This window comes from Fistularia commersonii, chromosome 16, assembly GCF_037954325.1.
Source record: "Fistularia commersonii isolate RoL2024-O1a breed Wild chromosome 16, RoL_Fcom_v1.0, whole genome shotgun sequence".
NCBI classification, from domain to species: domain Eukaryota; kingdom Metazoa; phylum Chordata; class Actinopteri; order Syngnathiformes; family Fistulariidae; genus Fistularia; species Fistularia commersonii.
Window position 1 is genome coordinate 4,584,949 of NC_141299.1, and position 21,462 is coordinate 4,606,410.

Here is a 21,462-nt window from a genome sequence, read left to right on the forward strand (position 1 = left end):
CGCTGAATCCTTACTGGTTATTTTTGAATGGATCTAGATTAACGGGATCCGAACGAGGCCGAGTCTCTACATCGAGGCACCAAAACACAGATAGAAGAGCAAGAGATCATTTTAAAATGGTCATAATTATATTAGTCAAGCCAGTGTCATTACAAATAGATGAAAATCCCCATCACTTGGTATTCATTTTCTCATATGGTAATCAAGAGGCACTACATTGGAATTGATCATTATTTGCAAATGTGCAAAATCATTGGTTTGCATTCAGTGAGTAAATAAGAAAAAAAATGAAATCTGGAGGAAATCATCTAAAATATTGGGGAAAAAAGACAAGCTAGACAAGCTAAACAAATTGAAAACTGTATATGTTGAAAATACATATTTTAAGTTTTGAATGTTAAATGCACATATATAGTCAGTGAAGTAATTTCTAGCAGTTTTATTTTGGGGAATTGGGGCTCACAAAGATTGATAGTGCCCATCACAAAACAGTTCTTGTGTTGCTCTTACGTGTGTTTGCAGGGAACAGGTAGTGTGTGTGTGTGTGTGTGTGTGTGTGGGGGGGGCACTCTTATTCCACATGTTATAAAACACCCTCAAGGTAATACTGTGAAAACCAGAAACGTACTCTGTCCTGTATGCATGCAACATTTGGACTGTTGTGTACAAGCTTCAAACTTTCCATATACGTTTTGGATTTCAGTGCATTTTCACCAGCGACAAGCCTCCATCCATACCTGTGTGACCGGCTCCTCCTCTGCCTCCTGGGTGTTTAAGACTGTGGCAGCGTTGTCAGCGCCCAGAAGTCTGCGAGCCATCTTCTCCTCATAGGTTAACCTCTGGAAGCAGGTATTAATGGGGTTAGTGTGTGAGTTGCCCAACACTTTATTTTAACACACAGCTCGCTAATTTATCTCAGGGTTAAATGGGGATGTCATTATGTCTGGGGTGAACAATGGTGATGACGATTGTTAGTTAATCTGTCAATGAAGCTCTTTCTTCAATGGCTGCAAACTGATGGATGATTTAGAAATTGATTAAAGTTTGCAACGCACACACACACACACACACACACACACACACACCTGTTGGCCATTGCTTATACGCTCCTCTTTAAAGCGCAGTTTTCTCTCCAAGTCCTGAATGACAGCATCCTTGGATCCCTGGATGTCTGAGTCAGAGGCAATGCGGGGTGTTTTGGTGACCGAGGACTTCCTGGGAAATGCTTTTCTGCAAACGCACAAAACAGAAACATTTGTCAACATTGAAATTGTCGCTCCCTCCTCGCTGTCACTTCTCAACGTCCTCCCTCTTCATTCTCCTGCTCTTTTGCTCTCTCTCTGGCTTCCTCACATCCACCCTTATCGGGACACGCATTCCACAACGTGTCTTTTTATCACTCTAAACCCCAGCAGGAATGTCAGGGGGAGAGGGGGAGTGAAGGAGTGAGTTAGGGGCTGATGAAAAATGACTGGCAAAAAATCCAAGGTGGAATGTCCTTGATGTAGATGGGGGGGAAAAAAAAAATCTAATTTCTCCCTCTGAGGCAGCCATCGGGAGGATAATTTAAACAATAGCTCAATATGCAGCAGAGCACTAACAGGACAGCGACCCTGTGGTGCCAATATGACAGACAAAAGCACAGTCTGCAATTTTATTCGAATGCAAATGTCAACTTTCACAGGAAAACATGTTTATTTGCTTTCAAAAAATCGGAATACTTTGAGGTCTATTTGTACTTCTCACTGCATGGGGGCACCTTGACTCAGCATCGTCTTATAAACAAGCAACATAAAAATGTAAACATGTAATTTTCCATCTAGCTGCAGATGCCTGCAGTTTTGCCTCCCGCTGGCTCAAGTCAACACAGAAGTTGGTGCCTCCTGCTCCTACGTTACACAAAATATTTTTATGCTTGTTTAAATATCTCTTTTTGAGATTGCTTGGTTATGTTTGAGTGTGTGTGTGGGTGTATTCAAGTATTTTATCTGATTTTTTTGATATGTATATTAATATTTGCTAAACTTTTGTCTTACTCACATTGGATTTTTTTCTTTTTTCTTTCTTCTTTTATGGGACCGTTTATGTTTTTTTTCCAACATTTTTTTTTTACATGTTATCTTTCTAATTCTCATGTAGTTTCTGATCTTTAGATATAAGCTATTCTACACCAAGCGCCTGATGTATGTGCTATCCCTGCCTGACCATATGTCAATTTGCTAGATCTAATTTCATCATTTTTTTGATGAATGCAAATATTTGTTGCCCTTTGTGTTTTTGCTCATTGGCCAAAATTGTCCGTTTCCCCTTCACGGAACATCTGCCCTTGGATATCCTGCAAAAAGCTGTTCCAGTTTGATACGTTTCATCAAGAACTTATTTTAACAGGAAAACTTACACGGTCCCGTTTCCTCTGGGAAGGCCGAGTGCGTTGACCGGGGGACTGGTGGGTGTGGAAGGTGTGGCCGGCAGCACTGAAGACAGGTAGCTTGAGGCCGGAGATGGCGGGACGGAGGAGAAGGGCGAGGACATGTCAGAGGATGCAGGGGACATGGCGACAGGTGGCGGAGGAGGTGGTGGGGGAGGAGGAAAGTCTTGGGCGGGTCCTGATGGAGAGGGTATGTTACCAGAGCTAAAGAAAGGCGGCGGCGGAGGCGGGAAGGTGGGAGAGCTCGGGGACTCCACGCTGCCGGCTTTGGTGAAAGGGGGCACGGCGACTCTGCCGAAGGGCTTGTGCGAGGTGGGGGGAGACAGCGGAGAGGACAGGCTGGAACCCGAGGAGCCCGAGGACTGGCTGATGAAGCTCGTGCCCCCGGGACTCTGAGCGGCGATGAACTGCTTCGGCCGGGCGTAGTTGAAAGTGCTGGCCTGCATGGTGGTGCTGCTCTCCAGCTCCTGGAAGGAGGGAGGAGGGGGGAGAGGCGGAGATGGTGGAGCAGGTGGAGGAAATTCCTGAGGTGGAGGCGGGACTTCCTGGCCCTGCTGCTCCTGCTGCTGCTGCCAGATGGCTGCTTCCTGCTGTTCCAGTAGGATCTGGTCCTGCAGCTGCTTTAGCTGAGATGGGTTTCTGGAAGAACGAACAAAAACAACGAAAATGCACTATGATAATCGGAAAGCGGTCATCTTATGCTCCTTAAAGCGGGGTCACTTTTATGTGAAGGCAAGTGTTTGTAAAAGTGTGAGAATTTTACAAAAATGTTTTCAGTTCATGCCTGAAACATAAGTTCTTTATGAAAACGTAGTCAGCGCCGAGAGGAGTTGTCGGATGCCAGATATGATAAAAAATCCACGGAGAGTTAAAAACGGTCAAAGATTCGGGGCAGCAAAAGGCAGGAAGAAACAAATTGAACTGTGAAAATGTTAATTCTTAAAACCTGGAGAGCTTGGAGAATGACATCATGCGGCCGTCTGTCAGAGGATTATGAGCAGGAATTGAAGGGAACTGTTTTTACTCTGCTCGTCAAATTCTGTGTGTCAGGCCTTCAGGCAAAGCAGCGGTACTTGTGTGATTCTGTGTGTGTATGTGTGTGTGTGTGTGTGTGTGTATTCTGGGAAGGAAACCACCACACCAGCAGCATGGACTGATAGGTTATCAGGCTGAAGCTTTTAACAAAGGATTGTTAAAAAGCCAGCCTGTTGACAATACATCAAGTGTGCTAAAGGATCAGAAGATAAGTGTAATACAGAGGGAAATGGGTCTGTTAACACTGCAGCAACGTGAACCAGTCCAGTGCACAGGCAAAGCTGTGGCGGTCTGTTTTTTTTCTATCTTTGAAATATAACAACTCAGTTCAGGTGTGGCTACTGGGGTTTGATTCGTACTGTGATGAAAAAAAAAAAAGAGGAAGAGTCATTTTGCACGGGCACGGTCCTTTGGACAGTATTTTTCTCAGAGGTGTGGTTGATTCGCTGTTATCACGTCATTGTGAGAGGCAGGGAGTTTAGAAACACATCGAACACCGAAAACCACAAGACAGACGTGTACTTAGCAAACCCTCCTTGTGGAATTTACATGTTTAAGAACACTTGTTTAAGTGTTTAAGTGCGGTGTTTAAGAAAGGTTGGAGTACTAAACCTTCAGAGTATACGGCTATGTTTATCCGAGGTAAATTCTTTTTTCGGCGAAAGCCCGTTCGGCTGTACATCTCAGCAGCGCATGTTGTCAAGTCCACCAGGACCAAGTTCACGTGCCTAAATCTTTTCCAGATGTCGAATAATCAGCGGAATATTTTTCGTCTGTGAGAACGCAAGAACGAATCTTTCACTTTATCCTCTGTGTACCTTTGCAAACTCAAATAACAGCCGCATGTGTTTAAAGAAACTACCATTTGTAGATCGGCGCAACCGGCCGACGGCATCGCAACAGGTTATTTTTGGTTACACGCAGAAAAGCCTTTACATTAACGAATACATCACTAATTCCAAAGCCTCCATTAGAGTCACGGTTGATCGCGACTTGGTTGCACACTTCGACCAAACGCCGACCGCGTCTGCAAAGGACGAGGATCTATCCAGTTGGTGCAACTCTGTATACATTTTTCTTTACATTCTCCAACAGTCTCCTGTCCAGGCCTCAACCAAAAGAGTGCTTTTACAGGAATAGTTTGGCAGCTCCTGAGGATTGCGGCGCTCTGCAGCGGTTTGATTCCTTTTTTGGCCGTGTTCTCAGAGGCAGAAGCACCCTGCCCGTTGGCTCCAGCAGAGAGGAAACACTCTTAATTTCCTTCATGGCCTCATCTCTCTCCCCCTGACATGCCGCTTTACTGCATCAGCATGAGACCTCAAAGGCTTTTACGAAGCTCGTCATGGTTTTTGACGCCTTCGGGCTGCATAGACTTTTTTATTTTAGAGCTGAAGATTTTTCTCCGTGATCCAAAAGGCCAACGTACGTCACCCTTTTGCAGTAGACGGTGTTGAACGAACCCTAAAGTGCTGTCCAAGGATCAAGGGATGGTTAGGAAATACTTCAGTCTGAAAATTCGAACGCGTCTCTTATCCACGTTCAAAACAATGACATGACATTGATGTCTCGTTTTGGACCGAACCCCAGCTCGCACATTCCACGGCATCTGAGAAGTTCAGGCTGAGCCATTTGTAGCCGCCCGCTTTCACATCTCTAGACTTCTCAGACAGCAAAGTGCACGAGCAGACCGTCTTGGACGCGCTGCGTCCCAGCTTTGAATCCACGCCGTGTCCCGTGCATTTGCCCTCCGAGAACAGGTCGACTCCGGCTGCAACAATTTGCTCGAGAAGCCGAGCAGACCTCCTTCGAGCCTCCATCATCCCTCTTTCTTTGTCCCTCCGGCAGAGCCGGGCTGAATTAAGAGGGAAGTGTTCCTCTGTCACCATGCCAACAGCCCTGTGTTTTGCTGTTCCGATCGGAGCCAACTGGCCCACAGAGTGCTGCGCTTCAGTGAGAGAAAACGCTCCGGCTCCTCTGTTTGTCATTCCAGCTGTAATACTGTATTACCCTGAAGTCTCCCTCTCATTGCTTCTCTTTCTCATTTTGGGGATATAAATAGACAAATCTCCTCCCATTTTCATCCTGTAAAAATCTTTCCCTGGGTTAGATCCTGCCTGTATACTTTTTTAGTAGGATAAAGTAAGAATCGTATAAAAGGCATAAAAGGAGTCATCTTGTACGGAGAAACCTTTTCAATTCGGTTCATTAAAAAGGAAAAAGCTCAATAAAAACAACTGGGAACAGCTCGACACGATGTAATTGAACATCTTCCATAGCCCCGCGGTGCATCACTTGGACCGTCCGTGCACTGTGACACACCAGAACGGCACACATCGCCATCCTGCGTTGACATAAAGATGCAAAATTTGTCAATTTTAGTCCAAACTCATCCGCTCTTAGTTGGAGCGACCTGGTTTGTTTGTTGCCTGTCTTGTTTTCTCTGCATTTGGCCGAAGTGATGTTTTATGAGCTTCGGCCAGCTGATGACAGGAAACGTGGGAGGGGGAACAGGATGTTGATTAGTGTGTATCACAAGGAATGAGGGGTAATAGTTGTTTGGAAACAGAAATAGCGAAGTCACTCGCTTGACACTAGGCATCTCCTGGGCTGAGTGGCACATGAGGCCAGGAAGTCTCAGTGAGAATTCGTGCTGTAATGATTGTTCTATATCTGCAAAAAAATGAGAGTAAATAACCCTTAAGATTAGTATAGATTTATATCCAGAAAGTCTAACTGAGCTCAGCTTCCAAAACAACCCACAACGTCACATGGCGCGCACGGTCTGAACCGTTTGTTGTTTTTAAAGCTCGAGTCACAAAAGGGCAACTGACAAACCCGGTCATCTATTGTTTATCCCTCTATGACTTATGTATCTACCACGTCACGGTGCACACACCTGGTTCACGCTCTCCACATTTGTATGTACAAGTCAGCATTGCATCATCGTTGCAGACTGTCCCAACCCCCCCCCCCCCGAGTCAGTCTGATGCAGTGGCTGCTGTCTGTCTGGTTGTCAGACTTACTCACTGTCTGTTAGACCTCTATCCATCTAAAAAAATGCTGGATCATGTAGGTTAAACGGATGAATAGATTTTTATCCAATAAGACGCAGGCTATATTTTTCCTTCCCTCAAAATAATAGTTTCCTTGAGCTATTAATTTTGACATTTACAGTGACTTTCCTTTTGCTTTGGATAGGTGCAGTCCAACGGTATTTGAAATAAATGATACAACTACATATTCTAACCTAATAACTCCCCACAATTTGAAATGAATCCACCGTTTGACCGTAGATGTGGAATCAGACGTGTGTCTCACAGGGTGCGTCGAAGGTCAGACATTGGAACGAATAATGATCGGCTTCAGCCTTCACTCATAGACAGATCTCATTGCCCAGGTGTTGCATGGAGTAGATAGTTGGAAATGTCAAAAATACTGAAAATGAGCTGAAGTATATCACATATCAACAGAGTGTTTCTTTTTTCTCATTCTGCCCTCTGGAGTTTTTAATTGACCTTTATTTCCAATGAGCCGTTAAGTCAGAATATGCATGTCTAAAATCCATATTGCTTAAAGTAGAGCTTGGATTGTGAGGCGGATGACAGAGAGAAGATACTCAAGTCTGTATTAATGTATATTAGAAATCCAATGGTGTTGTCTGGGAGTATCTATTATACTAAACAACTGAAGTGCCATTGTTTATTCATAGAGAAATAATGCGAGAGACAAACGCCACCAGGCTGGCTTCTGTGGTTTCCTACACAAACAAAACCCGGGAGCAGATGCGGTGTTTAGATCTGTAATCTACAGAGTCATTACGGTCTTGCGCAAAACACAAATCATTATTACTTCTGCGTGCAGAAACTTGGGTTTAGAGTTGCTGCGTTTGAATTTGTTGACCATGTACTTCCCTTTACATGTGTTATATGATTTGATCATATTTTGTGAATCCAAGAATAAGTGATGGATGTGTGGTGTCTCACATAAATAAGCCCAGGGAGAAAGTGTCTCTGTCTCTCATTAATGGTTTAATAATGTATCATGTCATCCATTTCTAATCGCTTTCTTAAGAGATTCTAGTGATGGTGTGGCTCGGGGGGGGGTAAGAGCGGCAGTCTTAGAACTGAATGTTCCTGGTTCGATTCCCAAGCTCCTCCTCGCCTGTCAAAAGCGTTACTGAGCAAAACTTCAAGCTCCTAACTGCTCCCCTTGCACCGCTTAGTGGCTGCTCATGGTTCATCCATGATGGGATAAATGCAGTGCACATATTTCAACATGTGCAACAACATAACTAGAGGCTTCGTTTGTCTAATGAAGCACCATATTTGTGTGTTTCTCTCATTTCAAAACTTTTAAAATAAACTCTAAATTGACGTCCGGTAACGTCACGTCATTTCACATAAAGGTCACTGTGCATGTTAAGAGAGTTTGTGTCCATGGAGCAGTACACAGAAAAAAAATCACTACTATTTGAACTGAATTAATGAATCTATCTTTGCCAGCTGGTCTTAGATTGAAGCTGTTCTGATCATGTTATCAATAAGAAACTGGTCTATCATCTCCTGCAACTTCAGCCTCAAATTCATTGACCTTTATCTCAGTGCATCTCGTTTTGGAGAAGACAGTGTAATAAAGAGGCGTTGTCTTTGTTACATTAAATGCTTTTTTTTTTTTTTAGTTGAAAGCTGTGCATTTTATTATCACGTCACAAAAATATTTCATTTCGCTTTTAAAAATACGACTCCCATTCTCTCCCCTCCGTCTTCTTTCACAAGAGGGAGCAAAAACTGGCGAAGGAGCTGCACCAAGTTTCCAAAAACATTTCAGTATAATCTCAGGCTGCTTTTCCAAACATGATAGTCAACTTATCCAACATCTGACAAAGTGTTTTATTCTTCATCTGTAGCGTCCATTCATTCACCTCTTCCCTGTCAGCTGACTTATTTCGTCTCAGTCTTTGTTCTCCCAGAATCCTTGACTTATTTTCAAACCCTCACCCTTTTGGGTACCCCGGCCTCCCCTTCCCCTCTCCGGCTCTAATTGCACACACGCACACACACACACACACACACACACCACATAAAATAGAACCAGACTGTTTTCCTTTCACCCCTGTCTTCAAAATCTGGCACAGAGGGTTTTTCTTATTGCAGCCACAGCAACAGTTCATGGCTGCTCCACTATCTTTCTTTCTTTCTTTCTTTCTTTCTATTTTCCTCCCTGCTCTCTCAAGAAGGGCTCATATTTCATACCCAAATGTAGGTGAAGAGTGCTTTTCTCCATATAGCTTCAACCATCCCACCCTCATCTCTATCCTCCGCCTTTCTGGCTCGACCTTTCTCTCTCTTTTTTTTTCCTTTCTGTATAGCAGGAATGCTAAAGACATTCTTCACTGGATCGGAGTGGGACAGACATCACCATCAAATAGGATTAGCAGCAGGAGAGGAGGGAGAGAAACGGAGAGGAAGAGCCTCAGCGAGGAGGAGAGGCAGTAAGTGAAGAAATCAGTCAGTGAGAAGGTTAGAGTCGAGCAAGTGTTCTTCTCATGTAACGCACTCTATTGTGATAACTAATCCATCTGACTCTGCTGAGGAGTTCTGCAAACAAATGGATCTTGACATATAAACACAGTGGCTTGGCATCGCAGACAAAACATGAGATCTTCTTTTTTTTACTGGCAAATGAATGGGTGTCCCATTCAGCTTCGGGGTATTCCCAGAAATACACACACACACACACACACACACAAGCTTTTTAAAACATTTTGCATATCGTCGTTTACATGCAAAAAGTAAAATATAGTTCATAATATGCTTCAATTCACTTCGGTAACAAAGTTGTTATCCACTGCAGAAGATGGATAAAATCATGACAATAATACCAGATGTTGACAAGTAGTTTAAAAGTCGTTTTTGCCAATAAAAGATCATAAACTAAAAGTGAAAGAAAAAGGAAACTTTTTACCTTAAATAAGTTGGTCTCTGCGATATTTCCCCGTAGAAGAGAGAAGGACAAAGTGCTGCCCTGCCAGGTATGAGGAGCATATATAGAGTGCTGAGCAGCCAGACGGTGACAGACGCATCCACATTCACACACACACACACACACACACACTCACACACGTACACACTCACACATGCTTTCTCTCTCTCTCTCTTTCTCCCTCTGTATGAGTCAGCCTGTCTGCGAGTGCACTTACTTCACAATAAAAGCAAGTCTGACCAAGACCAAACCCTTTCAAAATAAAAGCACAGACACAGACGCTCTAAGATTTCAGAGTTGCAGCAATATAAAAGATCTTAAAAAAAAAAAAAAAAACAACAACACCCATCCCCAATAGCCTTTTCCTTTTGTGTTTTTACATTCATATTGTTTCCCAAATGACAGGCAATCAAAGACGGTTCGTAATAATTTATGATCAGAAAAACGATCGGCGGTTTCAAGGGACACGAGTGAGATTTGTCCATTGTAAGGTAACATTTGAAACGATCTGACGGTGCCAGGATATGAGGGCCAGGTTTTGTGGCGTCTTTGTCACCACGCAGAAACATTATCTTCCCCTTGCACACTGGCAGTTACTGTTATCTATATGCCAAGCCTGCAGAAAATAGAGAATAATGGTTTTAGGTAACATGTGGACCTTTGGAACAATGCGATTAATGAATACAAAGTGCAACCATCTGACATCGTCAACTCACATATGCAACTATTCGCTCTCTCTATAACTGATAGTTCTTCTTAATGAAACAAACCTTTTTAGGGATGAATTGTTTCTATTTTTGAGTGTAATGTCTCTATTTTTAGAGTCTTTTCCTGGCTGATGATGAGTCACAGTGTGTTGATGGACGGCGGGAGTCCAGGAATCCAGTGAAGTGGGCTGGTTTTGTGCACTGTGATTTAAGATAAGTCAAAAAGTGAAGGCAGGAGTCAGCCCCTTGCGTGGCGACTCACGGAAACGAATCACAACGAATCATTTTTTGGCTACAAAAATTGTGAATTGATGTAGGTCGCGCCGCTCGGTCGCCGTGACCAAGGGCCGGCAGCCGTCGGTCGATCCGATGGAGATACCGTCAATACACCAGACACCCACGCCGCTCTCAACCGTGAAGGGGTCAGAATGTAATCAGTCGATTGACCTAATCCGGAAAAAATGCGATCCGAGGCGAGGGTCTACATTCAAATGGTAATGAGCGTCTATCTGTGTGTTTCTGTGTTTAACATACCAGTGTGTTTCTTTCCTGGGAAACACAGTCTGCTTTCTGTGATGGGTTTACTGAGGCCTGTTAGTTTCCATGCTGTCAACTCCCAAACATACATAGTCTCTGCTCCCATCGTCCCTTCTGTGCGCCTTTTCATTGCTCTCTTTCTCTCAACTTACCCCTCGCTCCTCCGGCCCCCCTCGCTGTGTTATGAAGGTCAGCTCCAACAACTCTCTTCCATATTTGGAAACTTTCTCCATTCCATGCAAGTCATTCTAGCCCGACCAACCAATCCCGTGGTTAGCTTGTCTGGTGTCTCAGCCAATCCTGTGTCTGCAATGTCCTTTTAAGGACTGCCCATCTCTAACTTCTAACTCCAATGAAATGAACTGCTTTCCTGCTTTCTTGAGTCTCCGCAGACTTAATTTAGGCTTTCCTTCGGCTGCAGGGTTTCAATTTTATTTTTTTTTCCTCATGATAAGTAACTTTCCGTCAACTTTTCTGGCCCGCCGTCAACGGTTCGATCGAGAATATTATCCACGCTCGAAGTTCTGCTTTCACGTTAAATGTCTAATAATGAAACTCTCATTGCGTAGCCTGCACCTTATGTGGTTCTCTCACGTGCATGTTTCTTGCTTTCCATAAAACCACAAGTAACACCTCGACAAGAAAGTGATTGTTAATACTTCATTAGAGAGTTCATGACTTACACCTCGTAAACACAAACACACTGCTGTGAGGGAGCTCTGAGTCACAGTGCAGATATGCGACAAATGCTGGCAGCCAGAGCTCCTTGCTCAGCAATGTTGCATGGAAGGAATAGACGTAAATCCTGTTTCCTCGAGGCCCCAGCCATGCAGTTATAGTCATGTCTTTTAAAGGCACCTCCAGTTTTCCTTGTTTTTCAATTAATCCATTTTAATATCCGAATCATTCCGGCCCGTTAAAAAAGCCCGTTTTTCTCATTTTGCCGTTTTAGAAGAGCTGCCACTTGACCCGGCAAACCTGAAACAGCAAGTCTTCCATTCACAGTTGAAAATGGTACAGCTGGATCGGTTTCATAGTTACACTTGCAATTGTCTTGCGGCTTTGAGCGTGCCAGACCACTTCCTGTCAGAGTCTTTCTTGACACCTTGGCACTCTTAAAAGAGGTAAAATGATCTGTATTATTTTTTGAAAATCGCTCATAGTTTAATTTATAACTTCCTGAGGAGAAAATTGTCCAAATCATGTTTCATGAATTGGTCGCAGTAGTTAGCCAACACTGCCGTACAGACAGGCGGCTTAGTCATCCACAAAAACTGGGACACACTCTTTCAAGTGTATCCAGTGTGTCCCAAATGTTTCTTTCCTCAATTACGTCCACGACTGCATTTGAAAGCTGTCCAGTCTGTTTATCCTTCAAAATTCCTCATTTTACAGTATAACTGTCAGTAAAGCTGGATGTAGAAGCCACATTCTTATTTTGAACAATACCTGATCACTTCAGTTCATGCCGAATTACATCTTTGATTCTAAATAGCTTTCTTGATTGACTGGAATTGACAATTATTGAGTGATTTACAAAGTGGGAGCCTGTGACGTTTAAGAGTGTATGGCTGGCCTGCAGCCTGGCAGTTAGAAAAGTCTGAATTGTATGTTACGGGACCTGAAGAGTAGGTATATAGCAGACCTGGGCATTTTGCTTTTTTATTTGGCCCGCCAAACAATTTTCTTTGAATATTTTAACAAGTATTTTCAATCAATATTAAATTTAGAAACTATTTTTTCCTCTTGTTTAATTTTGTATGGATGATTAGATTCAAAATAATCTCGGTACATTTATATGATCATGAATGATTTTAAAGTTGAAATAAAAAGCCAAAAAAATTCAAATATTGAAATTGCAATTTTCATTGTATTCAATTTACATGATACCTAGTTAGCCCGCGGATAAACATGTAATATGAAATGTGGCACGCCAGTCAAAATAATTGCCCAGAAATAATAATTGCCAAAAATAACCCTTTTTTTTTTTTTACCCAAATGTGATCAGAACGTGACGTTTTTGTGACGATAGCGTGACCTGAGGTGGTTGGCAGGGACAATTAAGAGCCCCGTGCATATTGTAGTTAGTCAGCATAGATAAAATAAAAGGTTTTCATAGAGTGGAAGATTTGAGATTGAGGGGTTTTTCGTTGGACATGAAGTAGTTTATCTTGAAAACCCCAAACACTGGACTGCAGGAGTTTTCTAAAACTTTGTCTCTTAATATGTATGTGGGTGCCTGATGACAAGCATGAAGAATCCAGAAAGAAAACTGAAACAAACAGATAGATTCACCACGCAACGGCTGCTAATCTGTTGTTGCGGCCTGTGTAAACAGATCTAGAAGTGATATGTGTGTGACCTACTGGGAATGATGTGCTCTTTTGGCAAAGCCAAGTTTATTTTCATCCGTTTATATGTAGTTCCCCTGACAACAACCCCTTGAGGATTTCCCTCAGAAATCACTTAGCCTCATTACTCTGGCAGTTAAAACGATGGATGTAGACTGAAGGCTTTAGATTCAATACAAGTAACAATAAAGCTGATTATAGCTTTCCTTATCTATAACACCGCAGTGGAGGTATGTGAAGTGCACGAACATTCTTCACACACCCAATGTTTGATTGTGTGTTAGGGTTGGTGAGTGAACTTTCACGTAAACCTCGGCTGAATTTGAGTGTAAGGCTTTTCGAATAAGAATAATTCTGTGAACGTGATCCATATTTCGGGTAGAACTCATTTATTCGGGTGAGTGACATGTTGGTGATGTTTGCAAGAACTCCCTTTTTACATCAAGAAGCCGTCAGCTGTGCAGATTATGGCTGTAAAGTGGTATGATTAACTATGCTAAATTATTATTATCTCACAAATTCCTTCAAGATTCTATTTGAATCCATGAATTAAACCCAGTATATATTTGGAACCATCTTACATTTTTCCAAGGGAGTGGAAAAACTCCCTCGTAGATATAAACTTATACTAACACCACTGATTATTTCTTACAGTTTAGAACATCATGGATGAGAAAAAAGAAAATGTAACATAACAATTAAACCTGGACAGGGTTATTATTTTCATTCATTCATTATCTAACACTTATCCTGGAGCCAATCCAGAACGAGGATACACCCTGGACCAATCTCCACGAGATTGCACACTATTATTATATATGTCAGAAAATATATATACTATATTTCTAGATGTTTTGAAAAAGATATGAACAATTATAGGTATGGTTATTTTATAAGAAAACTACTATTATATTCTTTTGTTTCCTTCAGAAGCTTTCTGTAAACCCCAACTTCATTTCTGCAGCTGTAAATCGTAATTTACTAGGACAATTAATCCCTATACTGGTTAACTTGTTAATACTAGTTTCTGCATTTATGTATTTATTTGTTTATCTCTCATTCTATTTATCAATGTATTTATGTGTCCTTTTCACACATCTTTCACAAGCTTTTAGCAAACACCTCAATGAAAAAAAGGACAAAGCTACATGAAAAAACACAAGCCCAGTTGCTTCCAAATTCAGCTTACACAGATGCACAAGAACAATTTAAACAGGATTCCAAGTCTTATGAAATTGGATAAACGTTAATTATGCTTCTGTAAATGTGTGAGAGGCCCACCCTGACATTATCCACACCTGTAATATAATGCTTTGCCCCAATTGTCGCAGTCAATATGGCAGCGGACACACCTTAACACACCGCTATGGCTTGACACTAATATTCTTGAGATAGAAAAAGAATACTTATTCGTAAAAATAAAATCAGTAATTGTTTATCCCCTCATCGGGAAAGAGGAGATCATGTTTTTAGCCGATTAAATATTCCTCTACAACCCCAAGAACAGGACATAAATATCTTATGCCACTAAGTGGTGAATCAATTTAAAAAATGAGGCTAAAAAAAAGCTAAATTCCAGTGGAGACCAATTCGCCATCTACGTTCAGACCCCGGGGGTTGGTTTCAATCCAGCTGGCCAATTTGAACCATCCTACTCAGAATTTCCTTTGATTCTTATCCTGACATCTGATATTAAGTCAAGCCGTCAAACCCAAATACCCGCCAAACCCAGTCTCTCCACCTTCTGCACAGAAAAACAGCAGGTCTGTTTTCACAGCTCAGTCCTACCGAAGTACCGCTGCCAGCCAAGTCACACAACTTCTTCCTCCATTCAAAAACCTCTCAGGCCATTATTCCCATGATTTAGAGTAATTTATGCATGATTTATGAACCTTAACACACTTTTTCCGATAGCTATTAACAATGGTGTTAACATTATAATGTTATCTAATATATCTACCCCAATAGCTGCAGTGAAATATGAGTTAACTGTATAAAAAAATATATTTCACATCAGGGAATAAAGTCTAGACCGTGATGCCGAGAGGTAATGGCTTAATGAAATAAAAAAAAACCTGACAGTTCTGAGCCAGACAGCATTTGTGTAACGACATTGTAACAATCTGACCATTTCACTTGATGAATGTAAAAGTACAAGTTATTAGGATCATAGTTTCCATGCCATCTATTGGAATCTTGGCATTTTACCAACTTTTAACTTTAACAAAAAAAGAAAATTGTACTTGTACCATCTGGGATCTCTTCCAAAAGCTACATATTCATAACATGATGAACACGGTCAGCGCTCGAGGAAGAAAAAGCTCAATTCTCCCACCTGACAATGCTCTCCCGCAGAAACTTGACCCCTGGTTTTTCAACAATACAGTTGTCTTGATGTTTTAAATGGGAGTTGGCAGGCGAGAAATAGCCTGTGCTTCCTAATCGGCTCACAGTGCAAGTTGATTGTTACTAATGGTGAATTAATGTTGTTATTGTGGAAAACTTTTTTTTTTGTCTCCGTGCTATTTGGAGCGAAAAATCAAACTTTTATTGTCTTCGGAGGTCCGATATAAAGACAAGTGTCTACCTTTTGAAACATAGGCCTTATTCCGTCAACTGCATTCATGCATAACATTTGGAAAACACGTTTATCAAGAACCGATGATAAACCGTTGTATTATGTCGTTAATTTCTCTTGACAGAGTTTGAAACTTAATATTTCACATACATTTTTGTTCACTGTTAAAAAAGCCAAAGCTGAAATTCCAAAGAACTTTTGGCTCCGAAACATTTTTTCTGGTGATTCCGTGTTAACTTGATTTATAAGGCTGCCACTCAAATCCCTTGCAGTGCAAAACGTCAACAGCAAAAACTTTCCCGCAATTGTCTGTCTCCTTCTCTGCATTGTTCTTTCTCAAGGCACATAATCAACAAATCAAATCAACAGATATGTAATAACACCCTTGAGCAGAAAAAAAGCCAGATGAATATGTAATGCAACAAATATTGCAGACTGTAAACAACCTGTCTTAACCCTACACTTAAACTAAGCATGAAGAAATGATCTTGGAATCAATAATCTTAATAATAATAATAATAATACATGGGATTTTTATAGCGCTTTTCATGACACTCAAAGACGCTTCACAAGTAAAAAAAAAAAAAAAAAAAAAAAAAAAAATCTTGTCAGAAACATGTTTCAAGTCATATACTTTGTTTGAAAATGACATCTGCCATCATCATTATTTGTTAATGTGCACATATTTTATGTAGGTGAGAGGGTCTGGATTGGTTGGGACTATTTATTTTATGACATTCTATGATGGCTATAGAGCAGGGGTCCTCTGTGAAACTCATTTTCACAGAGGGCCACATCAGCATAATGGTCGCCCTCAAAGGGCCACATGGAGCGTTAACTGTATAAATGTAATGACATGTAACCATATGCAATGTAAATAAAATGTAACTACTCCTTAATGTTAAATAACTCTGAATTTATGACTCATTCAAATCCAAAATGTTACATATGCATTCCCATCTGTCTTGAAACAACCTTCCATCTGCATCAACTTTTCTCTTTCTAGACATTTAGGGATCATTTGTATTTCTCAATTCCACTTGTTGAAAATGGCATTGATGTGGATACACTGCGATCTAGTGGCCGTCACTTTGTGGGTAACATGATCGGCGTGAATTGTGGAAAATGTAGTATATGTTCGATGCACACATTTGACTTATTTTTTTGAAGATAATCAGACCATTTCAGATGTTCCCACGGGCCACATTTGGCCCGCGGGCCTTGAGTTTAACACATGTGCTATAGGGTCTAACTACAAGTCCCTGTGATAATCGAAATAGCAAAGGGGATCAGGGGTTCCTTCTCTGTTGGACACAGAAAAGAGAAGGCCTGGCATCTTGTTGTCATCTTTAGGGATCATTGCAAATGAGCAACTCCCCCAAAACATTTGTGTCGCTCTATAAAAATGCCGAAAATGATAAAGGAAACTCTCAACAACAGAGATAAATCAGTTGAGTGTCACTGAGATCTTCACAAAGGATAATAACAATATCCCCAGTCGTCTCTTCTCTTTTCATTTCCTTTCAGCACATTTTCATGTGGGCATCGGCAATTGAGACAGCCTTCGCGGAGAGGTATCTTGTTCACTGCTCAACACTGTATTTTAGAAAATACAGCCATCCATTTCTCAATGGTCCAATAATTGTGACACCCTACCTGATCCCTACAGAACACACAAAAAGGTGACCAGGAAACAAAAAAAAGCAAACACAAAGGCAATATCCTGAGCTTGCCATACAGGCCACAGTCAGGCAGAGACAATAGGAGTCATCCAGCAAAAGCCACACGGATCTGTTTACAGCCATAGACAGACTGCAGCTGGCAGAGTAGACCGTGCACGTGATGCCGTACTGACACCTCCATAAAGGCAGGGAGAATGCTTTTGTTCTTAAAAGGCTCAGAATCCCCCCCCCCCCCCCCCCCCCCGTTAACCCTTCGCAACGCTATTATTTCCACCTGAGCTCAGACGCCCCTTCCCCGGTCCGTCTGCGCCCCCGACCACCCGACTGTCGTTGGGTAGCAGACAAAAAGGAGCTACTCACAGCTTTGGTTTGGGCTTGGTAGGTAGTGGAGGACCTTCCTTTCCAGGCAACGGGGAGAGCTTTCCACAGGTTTGAGGTGATTCTTGCATGATTTGGACAGGACATTCTGGTGTGGCGTTGGTCATGTGGTCAGAATGGGGTAAAGGAAGAGGAGGAGGCGGAGGCGGCAGGTTGATCTCTGTTGGTGGGCTGGGAGGGGACGGCGAATTTGAGGATTGGCCATTCTGTAAAGGACCCTTCTCTGTGTCTCCCTCCTTTACCTCTGAGCCCGCCGGTGCTGCAGGCAGAGGTGACCCACTGGGCAAAACTTCCAGCTCTTGGATGTGAAAGGCCTCAGTTCCGGACTGCGGCACCATCTTGGGTGGCAACTCGAGGAGAGTGATTTCAGTGGGTGGGGGAGGAGGGGGAAATGCTGCCGAATCCTCAAACATCGTTCTATTGCCTTTCATGCCGTTACTGGAAGAATCCTCGGCTCCTGAGGGATATAAACAAAACTTATTTCATGTTGACATGTTCTCCTGGCCTCCACCCCCTTAGAGGATGAAGCAGCTGGTGTATCAGAGCACATCTGATCAAATTACCAGCCAGATCAACACAGGCAGATGTACTTCCTGTTTATTCAGTCTTTCCTTTGATGCCTTCTGTATCCATTGTGCAAAATTTTGTAATATTTGTTAAATATTACAGAATATGAAATATATTTATATAAATATAATATAAAAAAAAATCAACCACATCATACTGCACTGCAGGAGACATTTCGAAATGGCCGAGTCTAATTCATTCAAGTAATTCTAGGACTAAAAAAGAATTATGAATCAGATGTGCAAGTAAGAAAAGGATAGACCAACCTTTTGTCATGGCAGCCTGAGACAAGCAACGAGTTATTTCTACTCTGAAAAGAATTCAGATTTGATCTACCAATTTCTGTTCTTAATGTGGCTTTGTGAAAGTTGTTTGCTTCTCATCAAGCGTCTGGTCATGGCAAAGCAGGATGGGATGTTTTGTAAGAATCATCATGCCGTGCATATATATGCTAATTTATATATATATATATATATACTGCTCAAAAAAATAAAGGGAACACTTAAAAAACACATCCTAGATCTAAATGAATGAAATATTCTTATGAAATACTTTGCTCTTTACACAGTTGAATGTGCTGACAACAAAATCACACAAAAATGATCAATGGAAATCAATTGTATCAACCCATGGAGGTCTGGATTAGGAATCACATCAAAATTAAAGTGTAAAAACAAACTCCAGGCTGATTCAACTTTGATTTAATGTCCTTAAAACAAGTCAAAATGAATCTGTGTTGCTTCCTGAGTGGACACTATGATTTCACAGAAGTGTGATTGCCTTGGAGTTACATTGTGTTGTTCAAGTGTTCCCTTTATTTTTTTGAGCAGTATATATATATATATGTACACAAATGCACACATCCAAATTAATAAATTCCAATGGTTGAAATTCTATATAGTTTTTTTTTTTGTGGTGAATCATCTAGTAATATTACTAATGCTCCTTCTCCCTTATTAACAAATACATGGGTGTGCTAACATTTACTTTTGAATTTTTTTTTCATCATTTATTTTTATTTCAGATGTTACGCCCCTGAGTATGAATGCCTTCCCTACGTCAGTGTCACTATCGCAAATAACACATCAACGTTCATTACACAGATGCTTGACGCTTTCACATTGTGCTTGTAATATTTATGATGTCACATATTCTTTAGAATGGAAGGGGACATTTAAATATTGTTCAGTTTTGTTATGGCATGACAAAACCGTCTCAGTTCTAAGGTAATGAGCAATTCCCTCTGCGTAAAACGCACCTCCAGTCACAGTGAGCTGGGCCTTGCAGTTAACTGAGCCGTACGGGTTGGAGGCAGTGCAGCAGAAAACACCTCCGTCTTCTGGAAAAGCCTCGGCAATCACCAAGGTGCAAATCTCCTCTAGCAAAAGAAAGCCACCATCAGAAATCTTTTAAAGAACAAAAGCGATGAACTTGTGGTCTGATGACGCGTGAAATTTAAAAGATCTGATAGAGTCGGGATGATGGGGGAGAACTGGAATATCATGCTGATTTGTTTATAATGACACATGTGGGAAACCTCCAGAGGAAAAGGAATACGAAGAATCGGTGTCGCAAGCCAGTAATGGAAGGACACGCTGACTGATGACTCATTGCTCATAGTCAGACATACAGATCGCGGCAGGGGAGTGAAGACATTTGCGAAGCTACTTCTTTTAATTGTGTGCAGACTCACAGATGTGCCTGGATTGTCTGAGTGACTCAACGTCTCAAGAAAAACACCTGAAACGAGCCCTGATTCACAGTCTGACATTAATGATCATGTCTGATGTTGTGATCGTGTGTGTTTATGGGTTTGCGAACAGTGGGCTTCTTCACTTTCCCAGGGATTCCATCTGACAGTGGCAGATGTGATATGAGCATCCTCAGATTTATTAACTTCTACTTTTGTTGAGTCATGCGATGAATAAGCCGTACTTAATGATCTGTTACTAATGTTTCTCCTTGTCTACAGTGTATAAAACAGTGAAAATAAGGAACTCAACCTGGGTTTGAGAAGAGAGGAGATATTGATACTTACCTGGCTCTGCTGCAGATCGAGGCTCTGATTTGAAATAGATCAAAAATATTTAGATCATTGCAAAATAGGGACAGCAAATGTTGTATAAATTGATAATAACACCGATACAAAGAGTAGGACGTTTTACTTTTCTGGAGGACTCGAAAATCCGGGGAGTCTGGGATCTCCTCTCCTTCGCGGTACCATCTGACCTGCAAAGGAGGGCTTCCACGGACCCTGCACTCCAGAACCACCACTTGGCCTTCAGATGCTTGAGTATCTTGTAACAGCTGCGTGAAAAAAAAAATATTCAAGTAAATTTAAAGAGACAAAGAAGATGAGATGACAAATGAATGAGAAAAGAAGAATCTGGCAACTTAAGTTTTGTTGTACTTTAGTTTTAGTTTGTTTCTAAAATCTAATTCTTTTCGTTGTTTCTTTTAAGTGATAAGCAGAGCTCTACATAAATGGTAAATCCCGGTTGATTGATAATTAGCAGGGCACAAACAATCAGAGCTAAATTGCCATATTTGTAAATATTTCGGAAGATTATTTCTTTTTAAATCAACTTGTAACTTGTGTCTTTGGTGACCATATTTTTATTTTCATCTCATTTCTTTTACTTACTGACATTGCAGATAGCAGATATATAATGAAAAATGTCTTTTCATGTCTATTAATTTAAAAATATTCAGAAATCTGCAGCTAATAATCGCAAATTCATTTTTTTGAGTCACCATTACAAAGAAATTTGTGTAGTTTGAGCACAGATGGTCTGTAATTCCTCCACTTCTCACTGTATTAGGGTTGAGTTTTAAAACACTTAACTCATGTTGTGTGAAACAATTTCTGAGCTTCCATTCCTTGTTTAATAACAACACTAACAAGAGTATAGAATTGTTTCCATTTACAACAGGAACTTACTGTCAGTGAGAATAAGTGTGTTGTGGGGTGGAGATGTTTTTTCAAACCCTCTTTTGTGTGACTGTGCTTAAGTGTGTTTAGCAAATCCAAGCATATCAATTATTTAACTGTGTGTGTGTGTGTGTGTGTGTGTCTGTCCGTCCATCTGTCTTATGCATGAAATCACAGACCTGACTTCACCAGAGGTGAACATCCCCTGATACAGATCATTTAAGCCTATGACAGTTTATTAAAGGATGTAAAGGAAAACAAATGGGGTCTTCGTAATGAAGTTGG

The 21,462-nt window shown here is 41.4% G+C and overlaps 1 protein-coding gene across 3 annotated transcripts in view; it reads right to left on the bottom strand.

The window, feature by feature from the left end:
* palld (palladin, cytoskeletal associated protein) overlaps window positions 1-21,462 on the bottom strand; it is a 59,767-nt gene that overhangs the window by 10,319 nt on the left and 27,986 nt on the right. For 2 of the 3 annotated variants that reach the window (XM_086161305.1, XM_086161304.1), the window contains exons 7-13: window positions 20,411-20,552; window positions 20,284-20,307; window positions 19,504-19,623; window positions 17,661-18,135; window positions 2,399-3,067; window positions 1,086-1,230; window positions 738-839 (exon numbers count right to left, since the gene is read on the bottom strand). In XM_086161305.1, coding sequence (XP_086017431.1) covers window positions 738-839; window positions 1,086-1,230; window positions 2,399-3,067; window positions 17,661-18,135; window positions 19,504-19,623; window positions 20,284-20,307; window positions 20,411-20,552 — 1,677 coding nt within the window. The remainder of the gene's footprint in view (window positions 1-737; window positions 840-1,085; window positions 1,231-2,398; window positions 3,068-17,660; window positions 18,136-19,503; window positions 19,624-20,283; window positions 20,308-20,410; window positions 20,553-21,462) is intronic. The other variant, XM_086161306.1, reaches the window with a different exon arrangement.